This window comes from Canis lupus, chromosome 9 (assembly GCF_048164855.1).
Source record: "Canis lupus baileyi chromosome 9, mCanLup2.hap1, whole genome shotgun sequence".
In the NCBI taxonomy this organism is placed as follows: domain Eukaryota; kingdom Metazoa; phylum Chordata; class Mammalia; order Carnivora; family Canidae; genus Canis; species Canis lupus.
The window spans coordinates 64,942,331-64,966,742 of NC_132846.1; the positions used below are offsets into that span (position 1 = coordinate 64,942,331).

At 50.6% G+C, this 24,412-nt stretch overlaps 1 protein-coding gene across 2 annotated transcripts; it reads right to left on the reverse strand.

The window, feature by feature from the left end:
* Nucleotides 1-9,934: 9,934 nt before the first annotated feature.
* Nucleotides 9,935-24,105, reverse strand: LOC140640427 (serpin A12-like). 2 transcript variants are annotated; one of them, XM_072839798.1, is made up of 5 exons: nt 23,868-24,105; nt 17,789-18,439; nt 15,883-16,153; nt 12,055-12,202; nt 9,935-10,430 (listed from the first exon to the last, which is right to left on the reverse strand). In XM_072839798.1, the coding sequence occupies exons 2-5, from the start codon at nt 18,420-18,422 to the stop codon at nt 10,239-10,241; spliced, it is 1,245 nt and encodes a 414-aa protein (XP_072695899.1). In that variant the 5' UTR covers nt 18,423-18,439; nt 23,868-24,105; the 3' UTR covers nt 9,935-10,238. The 2 variants fall into 2 exon arrangements, with proteins under 2 accessions (XP_072695899.1, XP_072695897.1); XM_072839796.1 differs by having other exon boundaries at nt 17,789-18,454.
* Nucleotides 24,106-24,412: the final 307 nt, after the last annotated feature.

A 24,412-nucleotide genomic window follows, 5' to 3' on the forward strand; every position in this document is an offset into this window, starting at 1 on the left:
CTTATTTAGCTTGAGTGTCAAAGGGCTTCATTCCATTCCAAAACCCTACACTCCCTGTGACACACACTTCTGGCAAGGCCCCAAACCTGAAATAACCCACCTGCCTGTCCCGTCTTTGCCAAGTGCCAGAGGGAAGGTGGCTCAGCGAGACAGTGTGGACCGAAGTGACTTCCCAGTCCCCAATCCTTATCTGCCTGGCCACAGAGCACCAACACCTCGCTCTCCCATTGGCTACAGGGAATATCTCAATCTTCTATTTCTGAAGACGGTCTCCTCACCCTGGCACGTGTGCATCAGACCGCCTCGCCTCCCATGTCTCATGAAAGACAGACCCTCGGAAAAGGAACATATCCCATGCTCCCAGCACTCCTCCCCTTTCCCACCCCTCCCCTCCACCCCTCCCATAATTTCGGAGAGCATCCCTTATGTCCAAAGCAGGACCCTCACACCCCTCTCTTCTGTATTACCTCAACTACATCCTTTCATTTGGCTTTTAAACATGGCCAAGTCTCGCCCGCTAGGAGAAACCAACCACTACCAACAACATGATGCAAACCTCCCCTTTGCTCCCTGTCTCTGTCCTCCCCATCTTGGCTCAAATTCTCACAAGCTGTGTATTCACAAACTTCATGGTCTCACCTCTGCTCACCCTTGGCCCAAGCCAGTTTGGCTTTTGGGTCCACAGGAACAGGACCCACCTGCAAACATGGCCAAGTTCATCTTAGCTGTGTCCCCAGTAGCAGCTGATCCTGGAGACCACACTGGGCTGCTTCTCCAGTCCCTCCCTATAGTCATAGGGACCTGTGACCCCATGAGCTCCTGATTTCCTCCTCTCCCCCCTCTTCCTCTCTTCCTCCTCCCTTTTCACCTCTGTGCGACCCCCTGCTCCCAGTCCTTGTGCGCCCCTGAGCCTCAGCACCTGCTCCGTGGTCTCTCCTCTGCCTCCAGCCCACCTCATCACGCCTGGGGCTTCCTTACTGGAGATGCCCATTCCTTATTATTTGTAATCCCCAGGCCAGACCTTTCCTCCTCTGAACTCCATATTTCTAACCACCGCCTTGATATTTCCTCCTGATTGTGCAAATGAATCTGAAGCTCGGTAAGACCCAGACAGAACTCAGACTCTTTCCCAAACGCCATCTCCCCATAAAAGTCAAAGCTGAGACCTTCTTTCAACATCTGCATCCATAGACAGTACTCACCTAGTTATTTGAGCCCAGAACTCACCCCTGCATCTCCTTCTTCCTCATTCCCCACCCAACACATCTCTTACCTATTTCCAGCTATTTGAGTAGCCTCCCATTTCCCAGAGAGAGCATGGGTCTCCCATCCAACCTGAACTGCCCAGGCTCCACTGGCCCCTCTAGCTTCATTACAGACCTCAAAGCCCCTTGCTCAGGATGCTATGCCCAGGCTTTTGGCCCATTTTTATGATCCTCATCTTACGATCTTTGTTCTGACTCACTCTCCAGCCTTCACGAGACTTTCCCCCCCTAATTAATTCCTTTCTACTGCTTAGGTCCTATGTCATGTCACACCTTTAAGGAAGCTCTCTTAGAGCACTCGGGTCAGGGTCAGGAAAATTTCCCCCCTTTAAATGTTTTTATAGTATCATTAACCTCTCAGCGAAATACTTATCATGGTCATAATTTCACATTTGTTTGCCTGATGGAAAATAAAACAAATCCGGGAACTTGCCTCTCTCGTTCTCCTTGTACACCACTGGCTGGCTGGTACAAAGGGCTCCATTAAGTGTTTGATAAACCAGCGAACTGAAGTAAATTAAACAGGCAATTTACCTCTGAGGAGTGATACTGACTGGAAATGAGCAAGAAAGACTCTTGCAGGGTCTTATTTAAGGTGCTAGATACACAGGTGTGTGTGTATATATATATGCATAACACTTGAGTTGACTTACAATTCTGGCCAAGACGAAGCACCTGACATTGGACTTATGAACAATCATAAGCAGTTGGAAAATTGGGGCATCTGGGTGGCTCAGTCGGTTAAGCGTCTGCCTTTGGCTCATGTCATGATCTCGGGGTTCTGGGATCAAGCCCCACATTGGGTTCCAGCAGGGAGTTTGTTTCTCCCTCTGCCTCTACCCCTCCCTGCTCATGCTCTCTTCTCTCACTCTAGCCCTCAGATAAATAGATAGATAGATAGATAGAAAAATAAAATCTTAAAAAAATAAAACTGGACAAAATACATGAAACAATTGAGATGCTGAAAAAATTATGTGAAATAATTTAGGCACTGGACAACAGGCAGAGAAGGCAGACAAATTCAGGGAGCCCTATGACCTTCCCACTTTTCTGTCCAAAGACACTTTCTGGGTCCAGAGAGGGAAGCCCAAGCAGAGCCTGGCAGGCTGGCTGAGCGCTGGGGACAGAGATCCGAGTTTGGGACAGCTGAGGTAGCAAAAGTGCGTGTTAGCTTCGGTGCAAAGCTACATGCTCAGCTCTGCACGCATAAAGTGACAATCCACGAGGACGGTCCCAGAGCAAAAGAGAAACCCCCAAACTGCCATGAAGATGTAAGTACAACAACTCCCAGAGTTCACATGGCACGGGGAGGGAGGGAGATTCTGACCGGGCAGCATTAGGGGACCTCCAGGAACACCCAAGGCGTTCAGGAAAGACCCTAGAAGTGGCACGTCTTGACATGAAGGCTCAGGTAACTCTAGTTTGCAGCTGCCCTAGACACCTTAACAACGCTGTATCTGAAACAGAACATAGGATCATGAAAAGGTGATAAAATCCTGGACAGGATTAAAGAAAAACTTCTGCAAGTACTTCAGTCGGCTTTCAAAACAAGCGTCACCACACTACAAGAACACAATAAAACCCAGACCAGAAAAATTATAAGAGAAAATGTAAGTGGCAGAAGGAAAGATCAGGAAGCTTGAAAATGCAACAATACGAACTGTCCAAACTTAAGAGAGGGAACAGGGGAAAAATAACAGAGCCCCTGTGATCTGCGACACAAAAGCAAGTGGTCTCACAGATGGGTAGCTGGGGCCCTAGGCATGACAGGGGTGGGAGAGACAAAGTCTGGAAGAAATAGTAGCCAGAAGTATTTGTGTAACTTGCTGTAAGTACACTACAATACAGCAAAGGGAATGCAGCCCTGCATTTCTGCCCCTGAGCTGTAGGGTCGCCCTTGATTCTCGGCCTGCCTAGACGGCTCTCCCCTCCCGACAGGCTGCTTGCCGTCCTGCAGGCTCCAGCTCCAGACCTCCCACTCCACAGAGTCTTGCAGATCCCACAGAGAGCCGGGCCCTCCCTTCGCAAATACCTGGAGCAAACCACAGCAATTTACCTCCTCACGTGTCTGTCTCCCCGAGTGCATGGGCTGGACCTGGGAAGTGACTACCATCCGGGAGGGATGGGGACAGAGGGAGAACAATAAAGGGTATATGAGGCTGGACGAGGGGGTGGGAAGGCAGTGGGAGGAATGCAGGGAACCCCAGGGGCCAGGCTCTGCTGACCAGCCCACACCCGGGGACTTGTGTAAAGGCCTCCAGTTGGTGAAACAGGTTGGCGTCTTGAAGCACGGAGTTTCCCAAGCTTGGTTAATTGTCAGGAGAGCCTGTGCTCTCATTAAAATGCACATTTCCAGGCCCCACCTAGGGCCACTGAGTCAGACTTTCCAGGGAAAGATGAGCCAACAGGAGTGAGAGGAGCTGGGTGCTTCCTCCTGATGCAACTTCTGCTCAGGCCCCAGAGGGAAGCTGTCTGAGATTACCCGGCTCTAACCCCCTCAGGTCCCAGGTAAAGCAAAGGCCCGTTTCTCCCCAAATTTATAAGACCAAGCCTGCTGCTGCAGCAGCGACAGATCAGGAGCAGATCCCATGGGTCCATCCAAGGTCCCATCAAGACAGAGCCTTATCCCAGGCCCATCCTCCTCCACGGAGCCCCTCTGGCCATGCCTGGCCTGCTCTAGATTCTTCTGTCCCTGGCTGTGAGATCTCCTGCTTACTCCGCACATCTTTATGCTTCTGCCCCATTTCTGATTTTTTTTTCCCATTTCTGATTTATAACAGAACTTCACACCACATTTTTCGTTTTTAAGTTTCAGAGGTAGAGGTCAGCAATTCAGGAGTTGCATAGAACACCCCGTGCTCATTCCCTCACATGCCCGTCACCCAGTTACCCCATCCCCCTGCTCCCTCCCCTCCAGCAACTCTCAGTCTGTTCCCTAGAGTTAAAAGTCTCTTATGATTTGTTCATATCACTTTTTCAATCTATTGACATCCTTATAGTTTTCTCTCTCTTTTTATTTTTTTAAAGATTTTATTTATTTGAGAGAGAGAGACTGAGACAGCAAGAGAGAGTGTGAGCTAGGGAAGAGAGGGAGAAGCGGGCTCCCCACCAGGCAGAGAGTGTGACGTGGGACTCAGTCCCAGGACTCTGGGATTATGACCTGAGCCAACCAAAGACAGACGCTTAACCGACTGAGCCACCCAGGTGCCCCTGGTTTTTTCTTTTAATATATATATTTTTAATTTTACCTATTCTTGCTCTACCTGTAAAGTGGATTGGATGCCTCACAGCTGGACTTGCCATGTCATCTTAACCAGAAGCTATCGTTCAGAAGCCCCCCAAGAGGGACCTAACAATACCCAGTGTGGACGTGAGCACCTGTCTCATGGGAGAGTGCTCCCTAGGGCTCCCCACACTCTTTTGCTGCAACATTGCCCATTCCTTAGCCTGCCCGGAGGGGCCACATGACTTTTAGGATCCTGGCCAAGCTGAGGGTGGAGATGGGGAAGGGGGTTGATGCAGACAGACCCTGGGGCCCTGAGGAGCTCGGTCTAATTGCTCCTTTGTTTTCTGTTGGTTTTGGCAAAGAGGTCACTATTTCAACATTGCAGAACACACAGCCTTCCTGCTCCAGAGGGGGTTTTCATCCAGGAGGGACTCTTTCCCAGCCGAGTCTTGGAATCAGATGCCTTCATTCACATCACACCAAGAGAAACAATAGACAAAAGGTTACCTGTGCTGGAAGGACAAGCAGTCTTCAGAGAAGCCCCCTCAGTGGCCTTCCTTCTGGCCCTGGATGCCCTCATACCAGGCACCACTGACGCGGCTGGTGCCACCCACGTGCAAAATAGGTTCACGCACACACATGACATCATGTCACCCCCCACACACACACCAAGTATCCTTTGAGATGAACAGAGAGGAAAAACTCAGGATTGGGCACAACTAAGTGTCTTGCCTCTTGTCACCAACCGAACACATTGGCAGAGCTGGAACTTGACCTAGAGCCTGTCTGGACTCCAGGGCCTGGAGGCCCCTGCTAAAGTTCCCGACATGAAAGACCCCACCCCAGGCAGCACGGTGTCCTGGGTTGGAGCCTTGGGCAGACAGAGGTCTTTGCGGCCGCTGCTTGCCTCTTTTCTTCCCTCTTTAACCAAAAGGAACAGGCTTCAGGGTCAGGTTCTTGGTGAAGTTGAATCACCCGATTGGGTTATGTGTGTTTTTAGTTCTTTTCTACCTGTGGCACATTTTCTGGGCTTCTATATATGGTGGCGATATCAATTTTTCTGTTTGAACAAATCTTTCTTTTTAAAAAACAGAAATTGACTTCAAGATCCAGCTTGAGTGTGTGAGAGCACAAAAGAGAGAAGGGTTCAGCCACACTAGCAACAGAGATTCGAGAATGAAAGAAATTTGGGAAATTGAGTGGAGATAGAGAGCATGTTTCCCAAAGAGAAAGCCCTCCCACCCCCCAGCCTCACACTCCTAGTGTCACACCCTGACCCAGCTGGGCCTGAATGGGAGGGGGGCAGGGAGCCGGCCATGGGTCTCTAAGCTCACCTGGCTTCTCCACATCTGGCACCCTGCCTGGCACACAAGAGATGCTTAATAAGTATTTGTTGGCTAATGAAAGCATGGAACAAGGAATAGGTGGATGAAACTTTGGAGCAGCCTCTATCATTAACAAGACGAATGCCAAAGTGCTGTCTGAGATGGAGGGGCTTTTGGAGATCATCCAGGGCAACCCCATGCTGCCCAGATGGGAAACGGTCCCCCTGGAGGGAGAAGGTATTTGTCCAAGTCCTGTAGTCAGTGTCTGGGCAAAGCAGGGCTTCCTTGCCTGTCATTATCCTGGTCAGCTCACCAACTTGTCACTTCTGGTGTGTGCCCACGTGAATGACCTCAGCCTGGGCATACAGGAAGCCAGCCTCCTGGCACCCAGCATGCATTTGGAAATCCACCTGCTCAGAAAGCTTCTGCATTACGTGAAAGGTTAAGTTGGATCACATTACAGGGGTCCTGCCTCTGGACCCTGACGTTGGCTATTTCCCTTCTTGTCTGGGGCTAATCCTTCTACCATCAAGTACACTCAAGGTGGGTATCTCTGGGGCCCCAGAAGTCTCCAGAAGGTGGTTGTGCCACAGAGGCCATGGAGAACAGAATCACAACATCCACTATCTCAGCCTTGAGTGTCACCTTCTCAATGAGGCCTACCTGACCACCTCCAGCATCACCAGCACCTCCAATCACCCTTTCCTGCTTTACCTAACGTCCTTTTTCATTTGTTAACCCTATGGTATATTATATGCCTCCATCCACTAGCTTGGAACCTCTGGCAAGAGCCAGGAGCTCTGTATGTTTTGTTCATTGATGTGTGTCAAGCCCCTAGAACAGTCTCTGGCACAGAGTGGACACTCAGCAAATATTTACTGGATGGGTGGATGGACAAATGAAAACTGATATGCTCAGAGGACTTGCATTTAGTCCCAGATCTGTGGCTTTCCAGCCGTGGGAACTCGGTCAAGTTCTGTGGTCTACCCAAGCCTCGGTTTTCTCATCACTAGAGTGGAATGATCTCACCGACTCGAAGGGTTGTGGGCCGGCGGGTGGGGGACAGAGCCTCTGCGGTGCCAGTCCCGTGGGAGGCAGGTAGTAAGTGTCGCTTACTTCAAAGGCAAAATCCATTTACTTGTTTATTTGTTCATGAGGTCAGTCCACAACACGTGGCCTGTGAAGGCTTCTTAGAAGAGGTTGGAGTCCATCTTTTCTGGAAGCAGGAGTAACACTCTGAAAGGAGCTCATGGGAGTGCTGGAGGATGGGGAACAAGGAGAGCATCTGGGCAGGGCAGGGTGGAAGGGTGTGAGCAAGTGCAATGCAGAGTGTGCACTTGGAAGAACCACGGGAGGGGGCTGGTGTGTCTAGAGCAAAGGTGACTGCTGTGGTCATCTTACTTTGCAGCAAACACACTCTGAGCATGTTCTCCATGGCCTGGCCTGGGGATTGGGGTTCGGAATGCCCAGTCTGCAGCCAGAGGGACACTTACCACACATGAGTGTGCCCTCAACGTGTTTGAGAGGAGGGGATCCCATCACACGGGATGTTACACTCCAGTGTAACACAAGTGACAGCTCACCATAGTTCTTTGGTTAAGGACTAGCATTTTCCCTGTGACCCCTGATACCCCAGTCTACCTCTCCAGCCTCACCGCCCACCTCCCCCTGACTTATTTTGTTGTGCTGGCAGCATTAATATCATTTTAGCTTCTCGTCCCTGCCAACTTCCCACCCCAGGGCCTTTGCACAGGCTGTCCCCCCTGCTGGGTAGTCTCCCTGGCTACCACTCCAAGCTTCTCTCCTCTTCTTTTTTCCCCCATGAAGAATTTTATTTCCGTAGCGCAGAATGAATGTATGACTGTGAAGGTAGGAAATCATATAAGAAATATTCAAGAGGCACACTGGTCATTTTTAGAATAAAGTTGGTTAAAGGGAAGATCAATAAAGTACTAGAGCTTGTGAAAGACCAGTCAGCGTTTTCTAGATTGCTGACCACACTGGGACAAACATACTTGTATGCAGGTTTAATTAATAGTGACAGTTCAAGAACAGACAAGCTCCCAGCATTCGGAGCTCTCTCAGCCTGGTTGGAGCCCCCATTCCATACCCTCGAAGGCCCCCACGGCTGTCTTTCTTTTTTCTTTTTAAGATTTTATTTATTTATTAGAGACAGAGAGAGAGAGAGAAGCGCAGAGACACACACACAGGCAGAGGGAGAAGCAGGCTCCGTGCAGGGAGCCCAACGTGGGACTCGATCCCAGGTCTCCAGGATCACACCCTGGGCTGAAGATGGCGCTAAACCGCTGAGCCACGCAGGCTGCCCCACGGCTGTCTCTCACCATGCTCACGGAGCTCGTGATCAGAAAAGCATGGGCGTGTCTATGCGACTCGCAGGTGTTTCTCCCACTAGATGTGGGTGTCCTGAAGGCAGGGGCCAGATCTGTTTGGACCAGCAGCCTGTGCACGGATTGCTGGCCCATAAGTCATTGTTTAATGCAGGATTGATTGCAGCCCACGTGGGGGTGGAGGGGAAATTCAGACCCAGGAGCCGTGGAGGTGAGTGCTTTGTTGGAGGGCTGCTTGGAAGACGCCAGAAAGGTAGAGAAGACCTCATGAAGATGTCATAATGGACTGGCTGTTAAAGGATGAGCAGGGGCTCATTAGCAGGATGAGAGCATTCCCAGGAGAGGGGATAGCACAGGCAAGCACCTGGAGCATCATTTTGTTAGAGAAGACCCGGTCATGTCTGAGGCCTGAGTGAGGGCAGAAGTAGACCGAAACAGTAGCTCTCCGCTGAGTGCCTGCTCCGTGCGTGCCCGGCTCTGCACTCTACCGTGCAGAGCTGCTCGGCACCGTGAGGTGGATAGCATTATCTCCTTTACTAAATGAGGTTCAGTGACTTGTCCAAGCCACCAAGCTACTAAGTGGCTTACCTGGCCATCCCATGTCCCCAGTGGATAATGCTGCACATCTGAGCCAACCACTGAGGCTTCCCGTGTGTTCTGGTGTCTTCCCGCCCCTTCAGGATGGTGCAGGGTCTCAACCTTCTCTGTGTCCCGCCCTCTCAAAGAGGGGTGCTTACTCTGGTGCTCCCCCATCCGAGTCCTTACACACTGTAAACTAGCCTTCTCTGCCAGCCTGTGTGGGGACGGGGTCTCCAGGTCCCTGGGGGTGTGTGTGTGTGTGTGTGCCCAGGATGGAAGAAGGGTTGCTTACTGAATACACACATGCCAAAGGGGCCTGGGTGGGGGGCGGCTCTCTCAACTAGCCAGGCCTCCAAGTCCATGTGGAGCCCCTCCCTCCCCTAACCCAGAAGACAAGTGTTTGTGGCCTGTGGCTAACCACGAGGCCATAGGAAAGTCACTTCATTTGCTCTGCATAAGGACCTGTCATGTGGGTGTCCATCCTGGCCGGCCACAGGGGAGCTGTGACCAGAACGCAAACTGCAGGGTATGCTGTGAATTGCTAAGCACACCCGGGGGTGACAGCTGATGCCGGCTCAGGCTCAGCAGGGCCACACCAGTCCGGATCCCCTCCTCTCAAACACGTTGGGCAGCGGCAGTCCCCGCAGCTGCTGGAAACGAGGGCTCCTCTTGCCATAATCTAGGTGCCCCCTAGTGGCCCTGGGCAGACCCTGCAGGGCCACGGGCGGTTCTAGGGCAGATGCACAGACCCCATTCACCCTTGAGTTGAGCTTGCTAGCACTTCAAACCCCAGGCTCTTCTTTTGCAAGCGAATCCTTAGCTGCAGCTGCTCCAGGATCCATCCCTCTAAGGCCGGGCCAGCCCCACCTCAGCTTTGCCACCTCACTGGACGCCTGGAGAGCCCACAACTCCCGTGCGGATCCTGCGGGAGACCTAACTTATCAAAGACCCAAGGCTAAGAGCTCACCAAACAGAACTAGCTTTTCTACAGCCCGATGCTAGTTTTCTCAGAGCCCCAGCGGGGCGTATTACTGACCTCCTTCCAGGAATACAGATATAGAGGCTCAGAGGAGGTATGTGGCTTTCCCAACGATACTTTGTTACAAAGATTCGAACCCAGGTCTCTCTCTCTTTCCAAAGCCCAGGCGCTTGCCTTGTCTCATAGCTTCCCCAAATTATTCACCAACAGCAGAACCGAGGGTGTATTTATTAAATCACAAACCCCGTCTGCCTCTCCGGGGAGGGGAGATCACAGGCAGCCAAGTGGGTGATGCCCAAGGATGCTGGACCAGGCAGGGAGGGGGCTGAGGGAGGATGGAGCGGGGGGGACACAGAAGCCCCCAGGGCCAGTGGTGCTGCCTGTTTGGACAGTGGCCTGGGGAGCTCATGAAGGCATGGGATTAGATTAGAAGGTCCTGGGATCCCAATCTCAGGCAGGTGAGACATTTTCAGCCCCAGGCTGCTGCTGGGGTCTGCAGCCAGCTGGAAATCCCCCTTATTTCCCAGTAGGATTCACAATCTTTCCCAAGAAGATTATGGTGGACACAACATCATCCTTAATAAACACCAGAAACGGTTTGTTCAACTTGACAGGCAGCGGCGTCTGCATGGGCAGCGTCTGGGCTCCGGAGCCGGCTGCGCCCTCTGTGCCCTTCTCATCCATCTTCAGCACCGCCTCGTGCACCGCCTGTGGGAATTGGGAACAAGGTCAGGGCCGCCAAGCCAGTCTGGGCCAAGGACAAGAGAGGCCCCGGGAAGGAGAGGCTGTAGCCAGGGTGGCCCAGCACAGCAGTGATGTGACTTGGTGCCAGCCACCCTGGGGCTCCTCGCTCTTCTGCTGTCACAGCCGGAAGGATGCAGGACAAGCGGAGCTGGCGTGAAGGGAATAATGAGGCTGGGGGAGCAGCAGTGGCAGTGGGGAGGACGGGGTGGGGTTCGCTGTCCTTCCGAGAATTACAGGGAAGTGCTGAGCAGTGTAAGGGCAGAAAGAAGTCTGTGGAACCTTAGCTAGATGGAAGGGGGGGTGATGGCATTTGAGCTAAGAAGCCTCCAGGCCTGCCCATCCTCCTCTCAGCTTCCTGGGGGACAGACGGTGAGGAAGGAACCAGATTTGGGGTGAGGAGGGGTCGGAAACAACTGAGACCCCAGATACACCCCAGAGCACCCCCATCTGTGCTGCGGTGATCCACCCTGGGACACAGCTGGGCTTCTGCACATACTGACGCATTTCATTCCATTCTACAACATCCTAACAATTTTACTAGTGGGCCAGCCCATAGCCATTGTTGGCACAAGGAATCACAGCCACGGGCGCACCTAACTGCAGAAGAGAAGCGAGGCATGGAACTGAATAAAGGCCCACAGGAGAGGGACAGCTGGCACTGACTCTTCTTGATGGGAAGTCTATGGCAGGAGAACCTAAGAGCAAGAAAGTTCTATTAACTGTCTTCCTTCCTCTTGCAAACTAGAAAAGAAATCCTAATCAGTGCCTAGTATCAGCTCAGCTTGGCAGCTAGGATCTCTCCCAGATTGGATTGGTCCGAGCTTCCCACTTAGCACCCCCCATCCCCACTGGCTGGGTCGCCAAGCTCTCCTGCAGCCCAGCCTTTGGCTCAGCTGCTCCTACTACTGGAAGATGGTCTCCACCCCCAATGCCCAATGCCCTTAAAAGTAGGGTTGCCAGGTAAAATACAGGATGGACAGCTAAATTTGAATTTCAGATAAATGCTGAATATTTTTAGCATAAGCGTATCCCATGCAATATTTTGGACTAAAGAAATTATTCATCACTTACCTGGAGTTTGAATTTAACTGGGTGTCCTGTATTATACCTGCTACCCCTGGGGGGCCTACCCCACATGGTCCTCTGTGCACCCCAGCAGGCAGGTGCTCAGCCTGGCTAGAAACCACAGGGCCCTTGGCTTGCTCATCTCTTGCTCATGTAGAGCATGTTTGCAATTTACTCCCAACGAGGCTGTGAGGTCTTTGGAAGAGGCTCTGGGTCAAACCTAGACTGGTTCTCAGCCTGATAAATGTTCCAGGCTTGATCACTTGTTTGTTGCATAGAATCGACCTCCAAACTAGCACCAGGAGCTTGATAGTTCCAACTTTAAAGCCTAGAAATGGGAAGGTTGGGGAGCTTCTGTGATTCTCCCAGGATGACAGGGTTGGTTAGGGACAGAGCTGGATTGGGGCCCGGCCTGACTGGTGGTGGGACAAGACTCATTCAGCTGCTGTGACAGGGTCTCTGGCCCAGGGCTGTGCGAAGGCTCCTTGCGGGAAGGGCGGGCATCCAGGCCAGGCAGGCTTACCTCTCCCACTTTCAGGCTTCGATGAGGGGAGATCCGGGTGAGATCACCATGCTCCTCAAAGATTTTGGTGATACCCAGGTAGGAGAGGGTCCTCTTCAGGTCATAGTTACCAGTGATGGAGAACCTGGGCAAGGACACGTCTACGACCCTGGGGACATGGGAGTGACAAGTGAGTGGCAGGGTCTCCTTGCTTTCCCCAGCAGGCCACAGGGTTGGTGATGAATGAGACATCGGTCTTCCCAGCCCTGGAGGTCTTAGACCCTTTGTCCCCAGACCGAGGAGGGACTCTGACCCTGGGACCCTGGCTTCAAACACCTATGATCTCTGAACTGTGTCCCTTCTTCCTAGCAAACCTGCCCCAGAGCCCTTGCCCACAGAAATGGTCTCAAGTCCCACTGTTTCAGGGCCCCTTTGGTGGCAGAGACGAAGGTGTCGTCCCTCTGAGAGTCCCAGCTTTGCCCAAGCCCCGAGCCTGTCCTGGTCCAGCAGGCTGGATGCCAGAGGTGGCAAGGGCCTGGGGACTGAGGCCAAGCAGACCTGAGCTCAGATCTGCTCTGACTCTCACGGGCTCCATGACTTGGAGCAAATGATCTCATCTCCCTAAGCCACTTGGGCGAAATGATGGTGCTCATCACAGCAGGCAGGGGGCAGTAAGAGCGTAAAGCAACTGGGCTTGGGTGCTCCCAGTCCTGGCCAGCAGGTGCTCCTCCTTCCACACACACACACACACACACACACACACACACACACACACCCCGTTAGGGCCTCAGGTGCTCTGGGGGTGGGACCCAATTGGCGCCCCCTGCCTGGGCCTGGCCGTGGGTTCCTGGTCCCCGGCCTTGAGCCCTGTCCCTTCTTGCCTACCTAGGACCTCATTCCTGCCTGCATCCCTCTGTATTCCGCACCATCCATCAGGAACGGTGTTTGCTTCATCATCCTCGGGAACACGCCGTGTTCTCCGATAACCACGATCCTACACGACAGAAGCAAACACACCTCCACTGGCCCCGAGTAGCCTCCCCAGCTGCCGGGTGATTCCTTTTCTTCCTTTCATAGTAGAAAGGAGTTGTCTCTGCCAGGAGCTCCACTTCCACCCCCTACAGCCTCAGCCCACTCCACTTGGGCCCTTGCCCTCAACATTCCACTTCCTGGGGTCCCTGCTGACTTCAGCTTGCTTGACCCAAAAGATAGCTCTCGGAGAGCAGATCCCCCGCTCACCTTTTGCCGGCACCACCTAGTCGCCCACCTGTACTGTCTGTGATGCTCCAAGCCTCACCCTTCAGTCCTCTTCTCTTCTATCTTTCCTCCCTCCAGAGGGACCTCATTTGGGTCATGGCTTTAAGTGCCTGCCACAGGCCCAATGACTTACCTTTCCATTCATTCATTTGCTCAACAAATGGAGTGCCTCCTGTATACACATCAGATGCTTAGATGCATGTGTTAAACAGAAGAGGCAAAACCCTTGAGTGTGAAGGAAGACAGACACGAAAGTCCACATGATGAAAAGCCGCCCACGAGCATCGATGCATATAGACTGGGAGTCTGTGTATAAGAAGCCAGTGCGTGCAAGGGGGTAAAATACAGATCACTTTGGAGGAATCAGGAATGCTGGGGCACTGGGAAGATTTGAGAAACTTTGAAGGAGGCAAAGGCATCAGGCAAGCTGGATCATTTTTTTCCTGAGTGAAGTGGGGAACCACAGTAGGGTTTTTGAGTGACATACTCTTGCTTTGGGGCTGAAAATGGTTATTTGTCTGCAGTGTGAAAAAATATACTCTTGGTGGTAGGGAGTGGGGGGGCACCAGAGTGGGTGCTATGAGGCCATTGGGAAGTGGTTGCAGTCCCAATGTGGTGCGTGGAGGCAGGACAGGAGCTGTAGAAGAGCCCAGAAGAGCAGCCTGTACTCCCTGCACAGAAAGTTGCATCTGTGCTCCATAGTATCCTTGGGCCTCTGCAAAGAACTTTGGTTCTGTGAAACCCAAACCTCCAGTAAGGCGTGTGCTGGCCTACTGGAAATCTCAAAGGGCCCATCTCACACTTGCAGGGGGCACAGAGAGGAGTGTGGATCCCTGTTCTGAAGCCACAGAGATTGCAAGCATCTTCTGGGAACATCTGTGTGCAGTTTAGAGCTAGTCTGCTGGTAGGCTCGACCCCATGGGAAATTGGCAGGATTAACTTGGAGATGAGGATGCTGGGACCCCTTAATCATATTGCAGGCTCTCAAATCATAGTTTGAATACTAAAGGAAATGCGACCTTCTGGATCCCATGTTGCATGAAGCCAGGACTTCTGGATAAAGCAGGGGTGGTGGGCATGGAGCCCACTTTTCCTTCACCTTCTATACCTCTCACTCCCCAAGACACTTCTGTGGACTCAGAATCTGTATGGCACAGGTTAGAAACTGTCAGTCCCCTTGGTGGGGTCCCTGTGTTAAGAGGGATGTGCCTTTATCTTCAACCAACAGGCCACCATCCTGAAGGTCCACCTAGTAGGGAGGAAGACCAGATCTGCAGGACACCCATCACTCAAGGAACCTGAAGTCCAGATGATCTTTTAAGAACCTTGGAGTCCTGCCTCTTATAAGGGGAAGGACAGACAACCTCCCATTTGTACGTACCCTCGGTGGGGTCATGCTCTGCTAAGGCACATTTGATCCTCTCAAGAGTCCTATGAGGCCAGCATTAGGGGGCCATGTCATAGAGAACACTGGGTCTCAGCTAAGGTTGGAACCCAGATGCTTCCTCCTATTTCAGGGGCCAGACTTTGCCTCCCCCCACTGCAGGCCCTGTTTTTCAGCAGGGAGGATCAGGGGGTGCTGTGCAGATCCCAAGCATAGCAGTCCTCTTGAGATGACCTACCATTTAGCCTGCTTCTTCTTCCCATCCCCCCAATATAGTGACTTTATCTGAAGCATTCAGAACAGGAATTCCTCTTTTATGGAGTTTGCAGCTCAATTTAGATATCCAAGATATGTTCTGTCCACTGCTGAGGGTGCGTTTTGTGTGAAAGAGCACCCACAGCAGCCCCAGCTCCATTCTAGCCTCGTACCTACCTCCACTAGAACCCTCTTAAGCTCCCGACGTGTGTCAGCCACGCTGTCAGGAAAGACTCTTCAAGTGGAGAACAATGGTGGGGGCAAGGTAGAAGGGACAGTCCTCAGAGCAGGGAGGTGACCATCCAGACACCTTTCCTCCCCAAGTCTACACTGCCAAGTCCCCAGCCCTGACCCTTCTTGAGAAAATCTATTGGTAAGCAAATGCCTGAGAAGAATTTTGTAGGCTCATCTTACATCTGTTCCAATTTTATGGGGTTTTAAAAAAATATTTACTCACTTTGGTCCTTCAACTATTATTAGTATAACTTATTTGGGACACATTTCGCTGGTTTTGTTATGACAGTACAGTCGAAAACATGACTCTGTGTACAATACACAGCTCCCTTTGACAGCCTGTGTTTGTCCTTGACGTTTCTCTCTGCCTAGGATTCTATCACTCCTCTTCTATCCACGCATGCCATGGTTCAGCCTTAAAGACTTAGCTCCAGGCCACTGGCTCTGTGGAGGCCCCTCCACCACCACTGCCTGCCGTGGTTTTGCTCTGTCCACTCCACTCTCGTGATAAATGCATCTCCCTCTAAGAGAAAGTGTTTCACTATATTCCTATGACTTCTTTTCTGGTCTACTTCCTACCAAAATACAAATTCACCACGGATCCCAGAATAGGACTTGGCCAGGGGGTATGAGCTCAATAAATCTGGGCTAGAAGCAGCAAAAAGTGGAAGGGAAGGCAGGAAGAAGGAAGCAGCCGCATGTGCCAGGCACCCTCATACCTTCGAGTGATTAATTTTTTCCATCTGTCAAAAGTGTCCGCCTTCAAGGCCTCCTCCACAGTCTTCATTTTGCCCTCATCAGGAAGGATGAAGGTGGCAGAGATGGTGCCCTGGTAGGGCATTTCCAGAATAGTGCAGGAGAGCTGTTCATCATAACCAGTCTCATACATGCCCCCACGGAACATCATGGGCACCTTCACTCGTTGGTTTCCATCCAAAAAGAAGTCTTCCTCTTTAGTTATTTTTGGATCAAATTCGTGTTGCCACCTGGCTTAAGATTGGAGAAGGACAAAGTGGCATGAGTGTCCTGAAAAGAAAGAGGTGACTGGACCCAGATAACCACTGGTCTCTGTCCACATGGATTCAAGGAGGGGGTTTGGATACTCTGAGATGTCAGGGCAGGTCTCCAGGAGTCCTTGTCTTTGTGCCATGCCCTGAAAACTCCTGGTAAGATGGGAATGGGTCTGATTGTTCCCAAAGAAGCCACAACCAGAACTGCTGAGCTGAGAGGTGACCTATGGACCACCTGAAGCCCAGGTGCTCCTGAGGATTGTGTCCCAGCAGAGGGGCCTGGGTTATACTTAGTGGGAGCTGTTTGGGTCTGATGTGAGTGTAAATACCCTATTCCGACAGTCCCGGAGTACCTGCTCTCATGTAGGAATGAGAAAACTGATGGAACGGGCTGCTTTTGAGAACCTGCTGAAGAGCAGCAAACACTCAAAGTTGGGTGTTTGGACCCCTCCTCTTTGATCGTGGGAACTCTTTGATGCCATTAGGCATAAACTTGGACCTGGGCTTTTTCACACAGTCCCCCATAGGGGCCCCTGAGGACCAAGTCCCTGAGGTCAACTCTGGCTTCATTGTTCTGGAAGGATGGCCTTAGACAAGTGTCTTAGCCTCTCTAGGCTTCAGCGTCCTTGTCAGAAGAAGGAAGATTTTAACAGGTACCTCATAGAGCTGCTGTGTGACTGAGTGGAAAAGGCAGCACAGCTCAGTGATCTCATACAGTGAGTGTTGAGTGGATGCTAGTCATCGTCAGCATCACTGTTGCCATTGCTTTTACAATCTAGGTGATGTGGGGACTTGAGAAAACTCCAGATCTCCTTTCTACCATTGCTTTTTTCCTCTAGGCCATAGTCTCACTGTGCATTTTGGGAAAGCTGAACTTCCATATTCAGAACCATGTCTCTGACAGCCCCACAGTGATCTTGCCTGACCTGAGGGCTGTTGGCCTCTGCTTCTTAGCCATTCTGGCCAAACTTTGTGTGTGCATGTGGCATGTGAGTGCTGTGTATGTGTGGTATGTGTGTGGGGGGGGTGGTGGTAGGTATGAAGCTTGGATTTGGGAATGTTTTTCCATCTTATTTTTTGGTCTCTTACCCTCAGATTTGGGGAATTTACAAAATATGACAAGGAGACAGAGGCACATCATCACCACCATCAACACCGTCACCATCCTGAGTGTCTACTTGAAGTAACATAAAGTGCACAGCCTGTGGGTCAAGAGAAGTAAGTTCTAGTCCTGACTCTGATTCACTGGCTTTGTAACTCAAAGTCCATTCATCCCTTTCCACATTACACTTTCTTTATCTAAGAAATGGGGAAAAGGATGCCACTCCAACCTCTATGACCAACATTGTGTTAGGATAATCAGTAATAATGAAAATGCACATATGGAGAATGATGTAGACTTCCCCAAATTTATTTCTCATGCATTTTTACTTTGAGTCCCAATAACTGCCCAATGAGTTATATATAAAGGCACTCATTTTGCAGGTAGAACAAATGGGATTCTGATGGATTAATTATTATGAATTCAAAGTCGCAGAGCAAGCACGTGGCCAAACAGATCTTTAATCCAAATCTACTGGAAATTTTATCCTTCCCAACATGCTCCAAGCCTTACCTCGAAAGAAAATACAATTTGTAAGAAGCATCACAGTGCCAGGGTCTATATTCTTGATCAGGTTGTTGATTTTCCCCTGGGTCTTCTGACTGACATAGTCATTGATCCGCTTCCGAGTATCTCCTAAATTCTGGAAGTTGGTGGGGACAGTGTCTGCACTGTACAGGTTCTTGACATTTGTCAGAAACTTCTTCTCTGGCTGCAACTTCTGGTCGATAAACAAGGTGTTTCTAAGGTGTAGTTCGAGGTCCTGGCTGCCCTGGTTCATCCTGTAGATGAGGTAATGAAAGCCCTCATGAATGTCTCTCTCTGGCATATTCCTGAAATTGAAGCCCTGCTTGATCTCATCCAGGGTGGAGTCCTGGGCACCCAGAGACAGCATGGAGAAGGCTGCAGAGATGCTCAAGGGGGAAAAGAAGATGTTCTTTCTGGGGCTATTGGAAACCAGCTTCCTATAAAGCTTGCAGCCGAAGTCTGTGTTCCGCTTTATGAGCCCCTCGGCTGCCTTCATTCCCTTCCATGACTGGATCTGGCTCTTGGGTCCACGATACTTCACAGGGGACTTGGAATTCAGAAGACCTTCCACAGTGAGAAGGCCAGCAAAAAGGAGGCCCAGGCCCAGCATGGGGTTCATTTTCCTTGGAGATTGTCCTGTTGAGTAGTAGACTTGAGATTAGCAGAAAAAGAAAAAGAACAAAACAACCCCATTGTCACTATATTACCCACAAGGAAGACCAGATTAAAGAAGCAATACTGTGACTAGCATGTGATTTACATGGTGGTTTATAAATCCTTTCACATCCATTTTGGCACTTATGCTTTGCAATCACCCCAGAGAACTAGAAATGGTTGCCCCATTTCATCAATGAGAAAGCTGAGTGTAGAAGACAGCTCTTGATTTTGTACTCTTCTCCCTCAAATTATAGTAATAATATCTCAATTCCTTTGAGGAACTGCTTCCTCCACTCCACTGGAGCATAGTAAGAATATCCCCGCAGTGTGAGCATGTGACCAGGTCTAGGCCATCAGAATACCCCATCCACTGCCATGCTGATTGGTTAAGGAATGCAAGTGACCAGAATCAGATCAGTCAGTATCCTTCCCTGAGAATGCACAGGACTCTTAATTCTAAGGTGTCCGGCTTGGTGATATAGTTCCAGAACCAAATGTGGCTATGGTTGCCACAAACAGAAGGACAGAAAAGAGAGAAATATTGAAAGAGAGAAATGGGGAGATGTACTTGGTGACATCTTTGGAGTCCCTGAGTCAAGCTTTACCTGAAGCTCACACACCTCTGGTTTCTCCAAGGTAGAAGGGCCAATACATTTCCCTTTTAGGATTGTCTGGTTTAAGTTGGATTTTTTCCCCTTATAATCAAAAGAATCCTGACTAATTGGCAGAAATAAAGCCCTTTGTCTAAGATCACATGGTCAGTGATGGATACCCATCCCAGGAGAACCCAGGTCTCTAATAAACTTCTTTCCCTGCATCTTTTCCAGGAAAAGAGACAGTGTTGTAGAGAGGAAAAGTCAAATCTGCCTGGCTCCAGGACAGGTGCTCCTTTTGCCACTTCTCAGCTCAGCATCTCCCGACAAGATTGAGTTTTGAGGGGACAAAAGTTTCATTTTCTGTTTTCCCTTCATTCCTAGCCCCAAGGCTACAGAGAGCTGCCAAAAAAGGTTGATATTCCAAGCAAGGATGGGGTCCCATGTAATATGGAGACTTGGCTTGCTTCACAGGAGACGGCTCTAGAGCATCAACCACATGCAACATCCACCCTGAGAGGGGAGGGGCAGGGCTTTGGGCCAGCTGTCAGTGGCTAGTCTGCCTCCAGGAGGCAGGGCCTGTGGTAGAACTTCTCGGGTCACTTGGCTCCAACACACCAGAGGCAGTCTTCTGGATTGGGGACAGAAGCTGCGAGCTGTTAGCAACTAACCCTCACAGCACCGCCCACCAAGGGGAACTGGACCTGGCACCAGCAAGGTCCACGCAGCTAAATCCCTGGTGCCCAGGCACTGAGTAGGCTCTTTCCAGTTGACCAAATGAATGATAAATGAACACCTGCATAGAACCTGCACTGGGAGTGCCCCGAATCGCCAAGTTCTTTGTTCCCTCAAACCCTCCACTCCGGGTCTTGTGGACACAACCCTCAGCCCAGCACACAGGGTCTTCAGAGAGGCTCTGACCCAATGTTTGAAAACTCTAGTGGATCCTACTCATTGCTTCCATCTTCTAATGGAACTTTATTTTTCTAGGTGTCTCCCCCTCCTTAGACAGCCCATGTGCCTCAAGGGCAGGGCTCCATCCCCAGCTCCAAGGGGGCCTTGACTTGGGGTGGCTCAGAAGTTGAGCCCAATCCAACCAGGTCACATGACTGATTGAGGCTCTGCCCTAGTAGCTGTTCTGGGAGGGGCACATGACTTAAGTGAGGCAATGAAGGTGATGGCATATTGGGGTGCCGCCCTCTCTCTTTCTCTGGATGTCCTGGGCAGGAAGGTGTGTATGCATGCAGGGCTTTGCAGAGAAGTCAGAGCTGGAGCCACAGATTAGGCAAACTTGGAGCCCATCCTGCCTGTAGACTTCCAACTGTGCTAGTGTGAGTTACGTAGTCAACCACCCAAGGCCAAAAGCATCCTACCAAATACAGGTGTGTATAAAAAAATTCCAGGACTACCAAGCAGTGAGGACTCCAGACTTTGATCTCATGCCTTTCTGCTGTGTGACATTTGAAAAGGATGCCTCCTCTCTGCCTCTCGGTGATCTCTCAGCACCTTTCACTCCTTCTGACATACATTTTAGAAAAGTTAAACGCAGCTGGTGGTGGACAAGGGTTCTAGGGGCTGTCTGAAGACGGGTTATAGAAGGCAAGATTTGTAAAACCCCTGAGGATGTTTCAGATAAAGGAAAGAAAGTTTAAAGTAGAAAGGATTCGATCTCTCAGGTTAGTGGACTGGACTGTTTACAGAGTCGGCCTGGTTTAAAAATAGAAACTGCACCTGTTGGGATGAGCACTGGGTGTTGTACGGAAGTGATGAATCACTAAATTCCACTCCTGAAACCAACATCACACGGTATGTTAGCTAGCTAGAATTTAAATAAAAATTAGGAAAAAATAAAAGAAATAAAAATAGAAGCTTTTTGCATTCCAGAGTAGATCACTGCCTGCATGGGCACTATTTCCCAACGCCCAGGAGTGCAGAAGTTAGCCACCTCAGCCAAAGAGTGGGGAGAACATTCTCAGCAGTAGGTTCACCACCAGTCAGGTGAGATGGAAAGTCTTTGGGCAATCTGCTGGGAGCCGAGTCTTGGTCTGGGTATAGAGCCAGAACCTAGAGCAGAGGAGGGAAGCTTCTGGAAGCTTCTGGCACAGATGGCGCGGACACACATAGCCCACACACTTTTAGAGTGATGATGCTCAGTCAGTGGCCCCTAAAAGTCTTTTCTACTTCTCCGAGTTTTTGGAATAAGAACTGGTTATGGAATTAGAAGTCTGGATATTGGTCCTCTCATGTGTGTGTGTGTGTGTGTGTGTGTGTGTGTGTGTGTGTGTCTTGACCCAGAATAAGACTAATAACTCTTCAGAGCCTCAGTGTCTTCATCTACTAAATGGGTGAGGGGAGTGATACTTTGGCTTCCTCCCCACTAGATGTTGCGAATCACCTCACTGCCCCTGGCTGTGGAGACACCGACCACACCCTGGCTGGGTCTCAGCTTCCCCCACCTCCATGAGCCTGTGTCACGGTGGTCCCCACCAGCCCCTGGCCCTGCCCCACGGAGTCCCAACAGCCCAGCCTTTCTTCCCCCAAAACAGCCCACACTGGCCCCATTTCTGGGCTTCTCCAGCTGTCATCACAGGCTCCAAACTTGATTCAAACTTGTCAGATGGGTACCAGTCCCAGATGCCTGAGGAGGCTAACTTTTATTCCATTCATTAAAACAGCTGAGCAACTGGTTGTTTCCCAATAAATTGATAGGCTGCCCATGTTGAGCAACTCTTTGTTGGTTATTAGTTTGGAGTGTGTGTGTGTGTGTGGTTGTCACCCTAATAAAATAAATAAACACAATCAGGAAGAAAAGGAACAAGATAGGACCTGAACACGGTAGAGGTCACATGGGGCAGATAAATCTACCATCAGTATTGTAACTCCTCTCTGACTCTCCTGCTCCCACATTCCGTTTTAACTGGAGAAAACAATCCCTTTCTCTTTCTCTGAATAGATGCAATAGTATGGCCCTGACTCGGGAGTCATGCCTCCTGAAGACAGACCCAAGGCAGATGAGGAGCCCTCTGAGGGACCGAGGGGCATAGGTGTCCACCATCTGCATGTGTGGAGGGAGGTCCCTGGGGAGGGGGCTCTCCTTTTGCCCCTCACACCATCCTGATGAGCTTAGTAACTGGAATCAGCTAATCAAAGAGACTCAGGAGTGGGGAGAGTGGGATAGGATAGCATATTCAACAAAAATGTCCTTTTATACTTCCTATCATTGGTGGTTTGGGAAGACAAAATGCAGCACCAAACAGAGCAGGAGCAAGAATCAGAACTATCAGTGCAGAGCGGTTTGGGCTATTTGTTACTGCCCAGTTCCTGCAGTGTCCGTCCTCAAGCAGGTGAGACTATAAAGTGTAGGGTGCTTTGGACAAATTGCCCTCCCACGGGCTTGCACCCTAAGGAGTGACTGCCAGCAGGGCAACCACAGCGCCTCCTTCTCAGTGAGAAGCCTCCTCTCGCACAGGCTGGACAGAAGTGTCCTGTACTGCCCCAAGGAACCCCAGGCCCTCTGAGACCCGTTTCCTTCCAGTCCTTTCCAGAAGTCTCCAACAGAGGGCATGGTACTTGTATAAACTCAATGCTCTTCCCTCAGAGGGCATCTAGGGTGTGAGGGACCCTTCCTAAAAATGTGCCTTGGCATCCCAGAAGACCAGCCCCAAAGCCCCGGGTTTGAGGATGCATCCCAGCTCTGCTCTGGGGCCCACCCATTTTAAGGGATGATATCATTTTAAGAGGAAATGGCTTTAAACATATTAGATGCTATTTTTGGAAGCAAGTTGAGAACTAGGTGGTGGTGAGATACAGCCTTCCTCCCCTGCTGGACGAGAGAGACCTGTGAAATCTAGTGAGTATGGTGGTAGACTCTGACCTCCTTCCTGGGCAACAAAGAGGGTGGAACACAAGTTCATCATCTCAGCCCAAATTTGCCCTGGAGATTTCTGCCTTCATTCTTTTAAGAATTATCTTGAGCCTTCACTCTGTGCCAGACACAGGGGCGCCGGTGCAATGCCCTCCCCTAGCCTTCCCTGGAGCCCAGACATGGAGCTCTCTGTCCTGGGAGGTGATGCCCACAGCCAGCCCCGCAGACTTCTCCAGATCCTCAAGCACTTTCCAGCTCTTTGCCTGGCTCTTCCTCCTGCCCTCAGTGACCTTGTTCCAGGATGAGGGGATACATGGGTTGGAAGGGCTGAGTGACCAGCAAACCTCAGGTCCACTCATGCCGTACAGGGAGATGGAGACCCAGAGGACAAAGAAGCTAGCTGAGGTCACGACATGCATTCTGATGGATCAGAGTGCAAATCCAACTCATTAAGGCAGTTCTGCAACAGTGTGTGGAACTGGTTGCTGGGCCTGCCTTTCTCCACGAAATCGTGGGTTGGTAGAGACAGCTCCTTTCCTCGGAGAGAGATAAAGATATAGAAACAGCCCACAGACAAGGCTGAGCGTAGCCTGAACCATGGGGCAAGGGCAGACCAGACCTGGAAGGACCCCCTTATCTCCTGGAACAGCTCCCATTCTCACGCCTACCAAAGTTTTTTGCCTAGGAAAAGCACTGGGCGGGGGGGGGGGTCAACATCCACAAAAATTAATCAGGGCTCCCCAAAATGCCCAGTGTACTTTTCAGGAGAGAGGTTTCCCAGATTCCGAAATCTTCCAGAATTTTCTTTAAGAAACCCACCCTGGGACTGCACTCCATCCTCCCACAACTAAAAGCAAACTTTGTATGGAGTATACAAAAAAAAAAAAAAATACCCAAAGAAACAAACGAAGAGCACTGAGCTTTTTCAAAGAGAAGATATTGTACTCACAGCACATTCAGGAGAAATCCACTGCGCCAGCCAAATGGATCTGCTTTTCTTGCTTTATTATTTATACTTCCATAGCCTCTTGGTAAAGTAGACTGAAGGCCAATAAAATTAGCTGGCCTGAGTGGGCAGGTGATGGGACTCGGGGAGCAGTGGCCACACCACTTCCTCGGGGGCTTCTCCTCATCCCCGGAGGCAGCAGCGCGATATTTAGACCACACCTGCTTGGGCTGTGGCTTTTCTAATGAAGTCCATTTATATCTTTTGCAACGAGCCCATTTCCCAATCTCTGTGGGCCTGGGACCTGGTGTGTTCTACGGATAGATTGCTGTTAAATATTCAACCCAAACATCACCACTGGCAGTGATGGGAAGAAGTTGATGGCTGGGTTTCTTGGGGTCATTCCCATTAATCCCCACTTGTTTCTTTTGCTGTTTTTTCAGTACTCTACGTCTATCAGTTCTACTACCTTTGATCACTTGGAGTCCTTTGGGGGGAAGGGAAACAACGAAACAGGTAGTTTCTGTTGGAGGTAATGGGGAATCACT

Coding starts and splice junctions, on each gene's coding strand:
- LOC140640427 (XM_072839796.1), bottom strand. Junction 12,203..15,882: donor AAAAAATTAATCACTCGAAG/GTATGAGGGTGC, acceptor CCATGTCCCCAG/GGTCGTAGACGTGTCCTTGC. Junction 10,431..12,054: donor GAAGCCTGAAAGTGGGAGAG/GTAAGCCTGCCT, acceptor CAATTCCCACAG/GCGGTGCACGAGGCGGTGCT.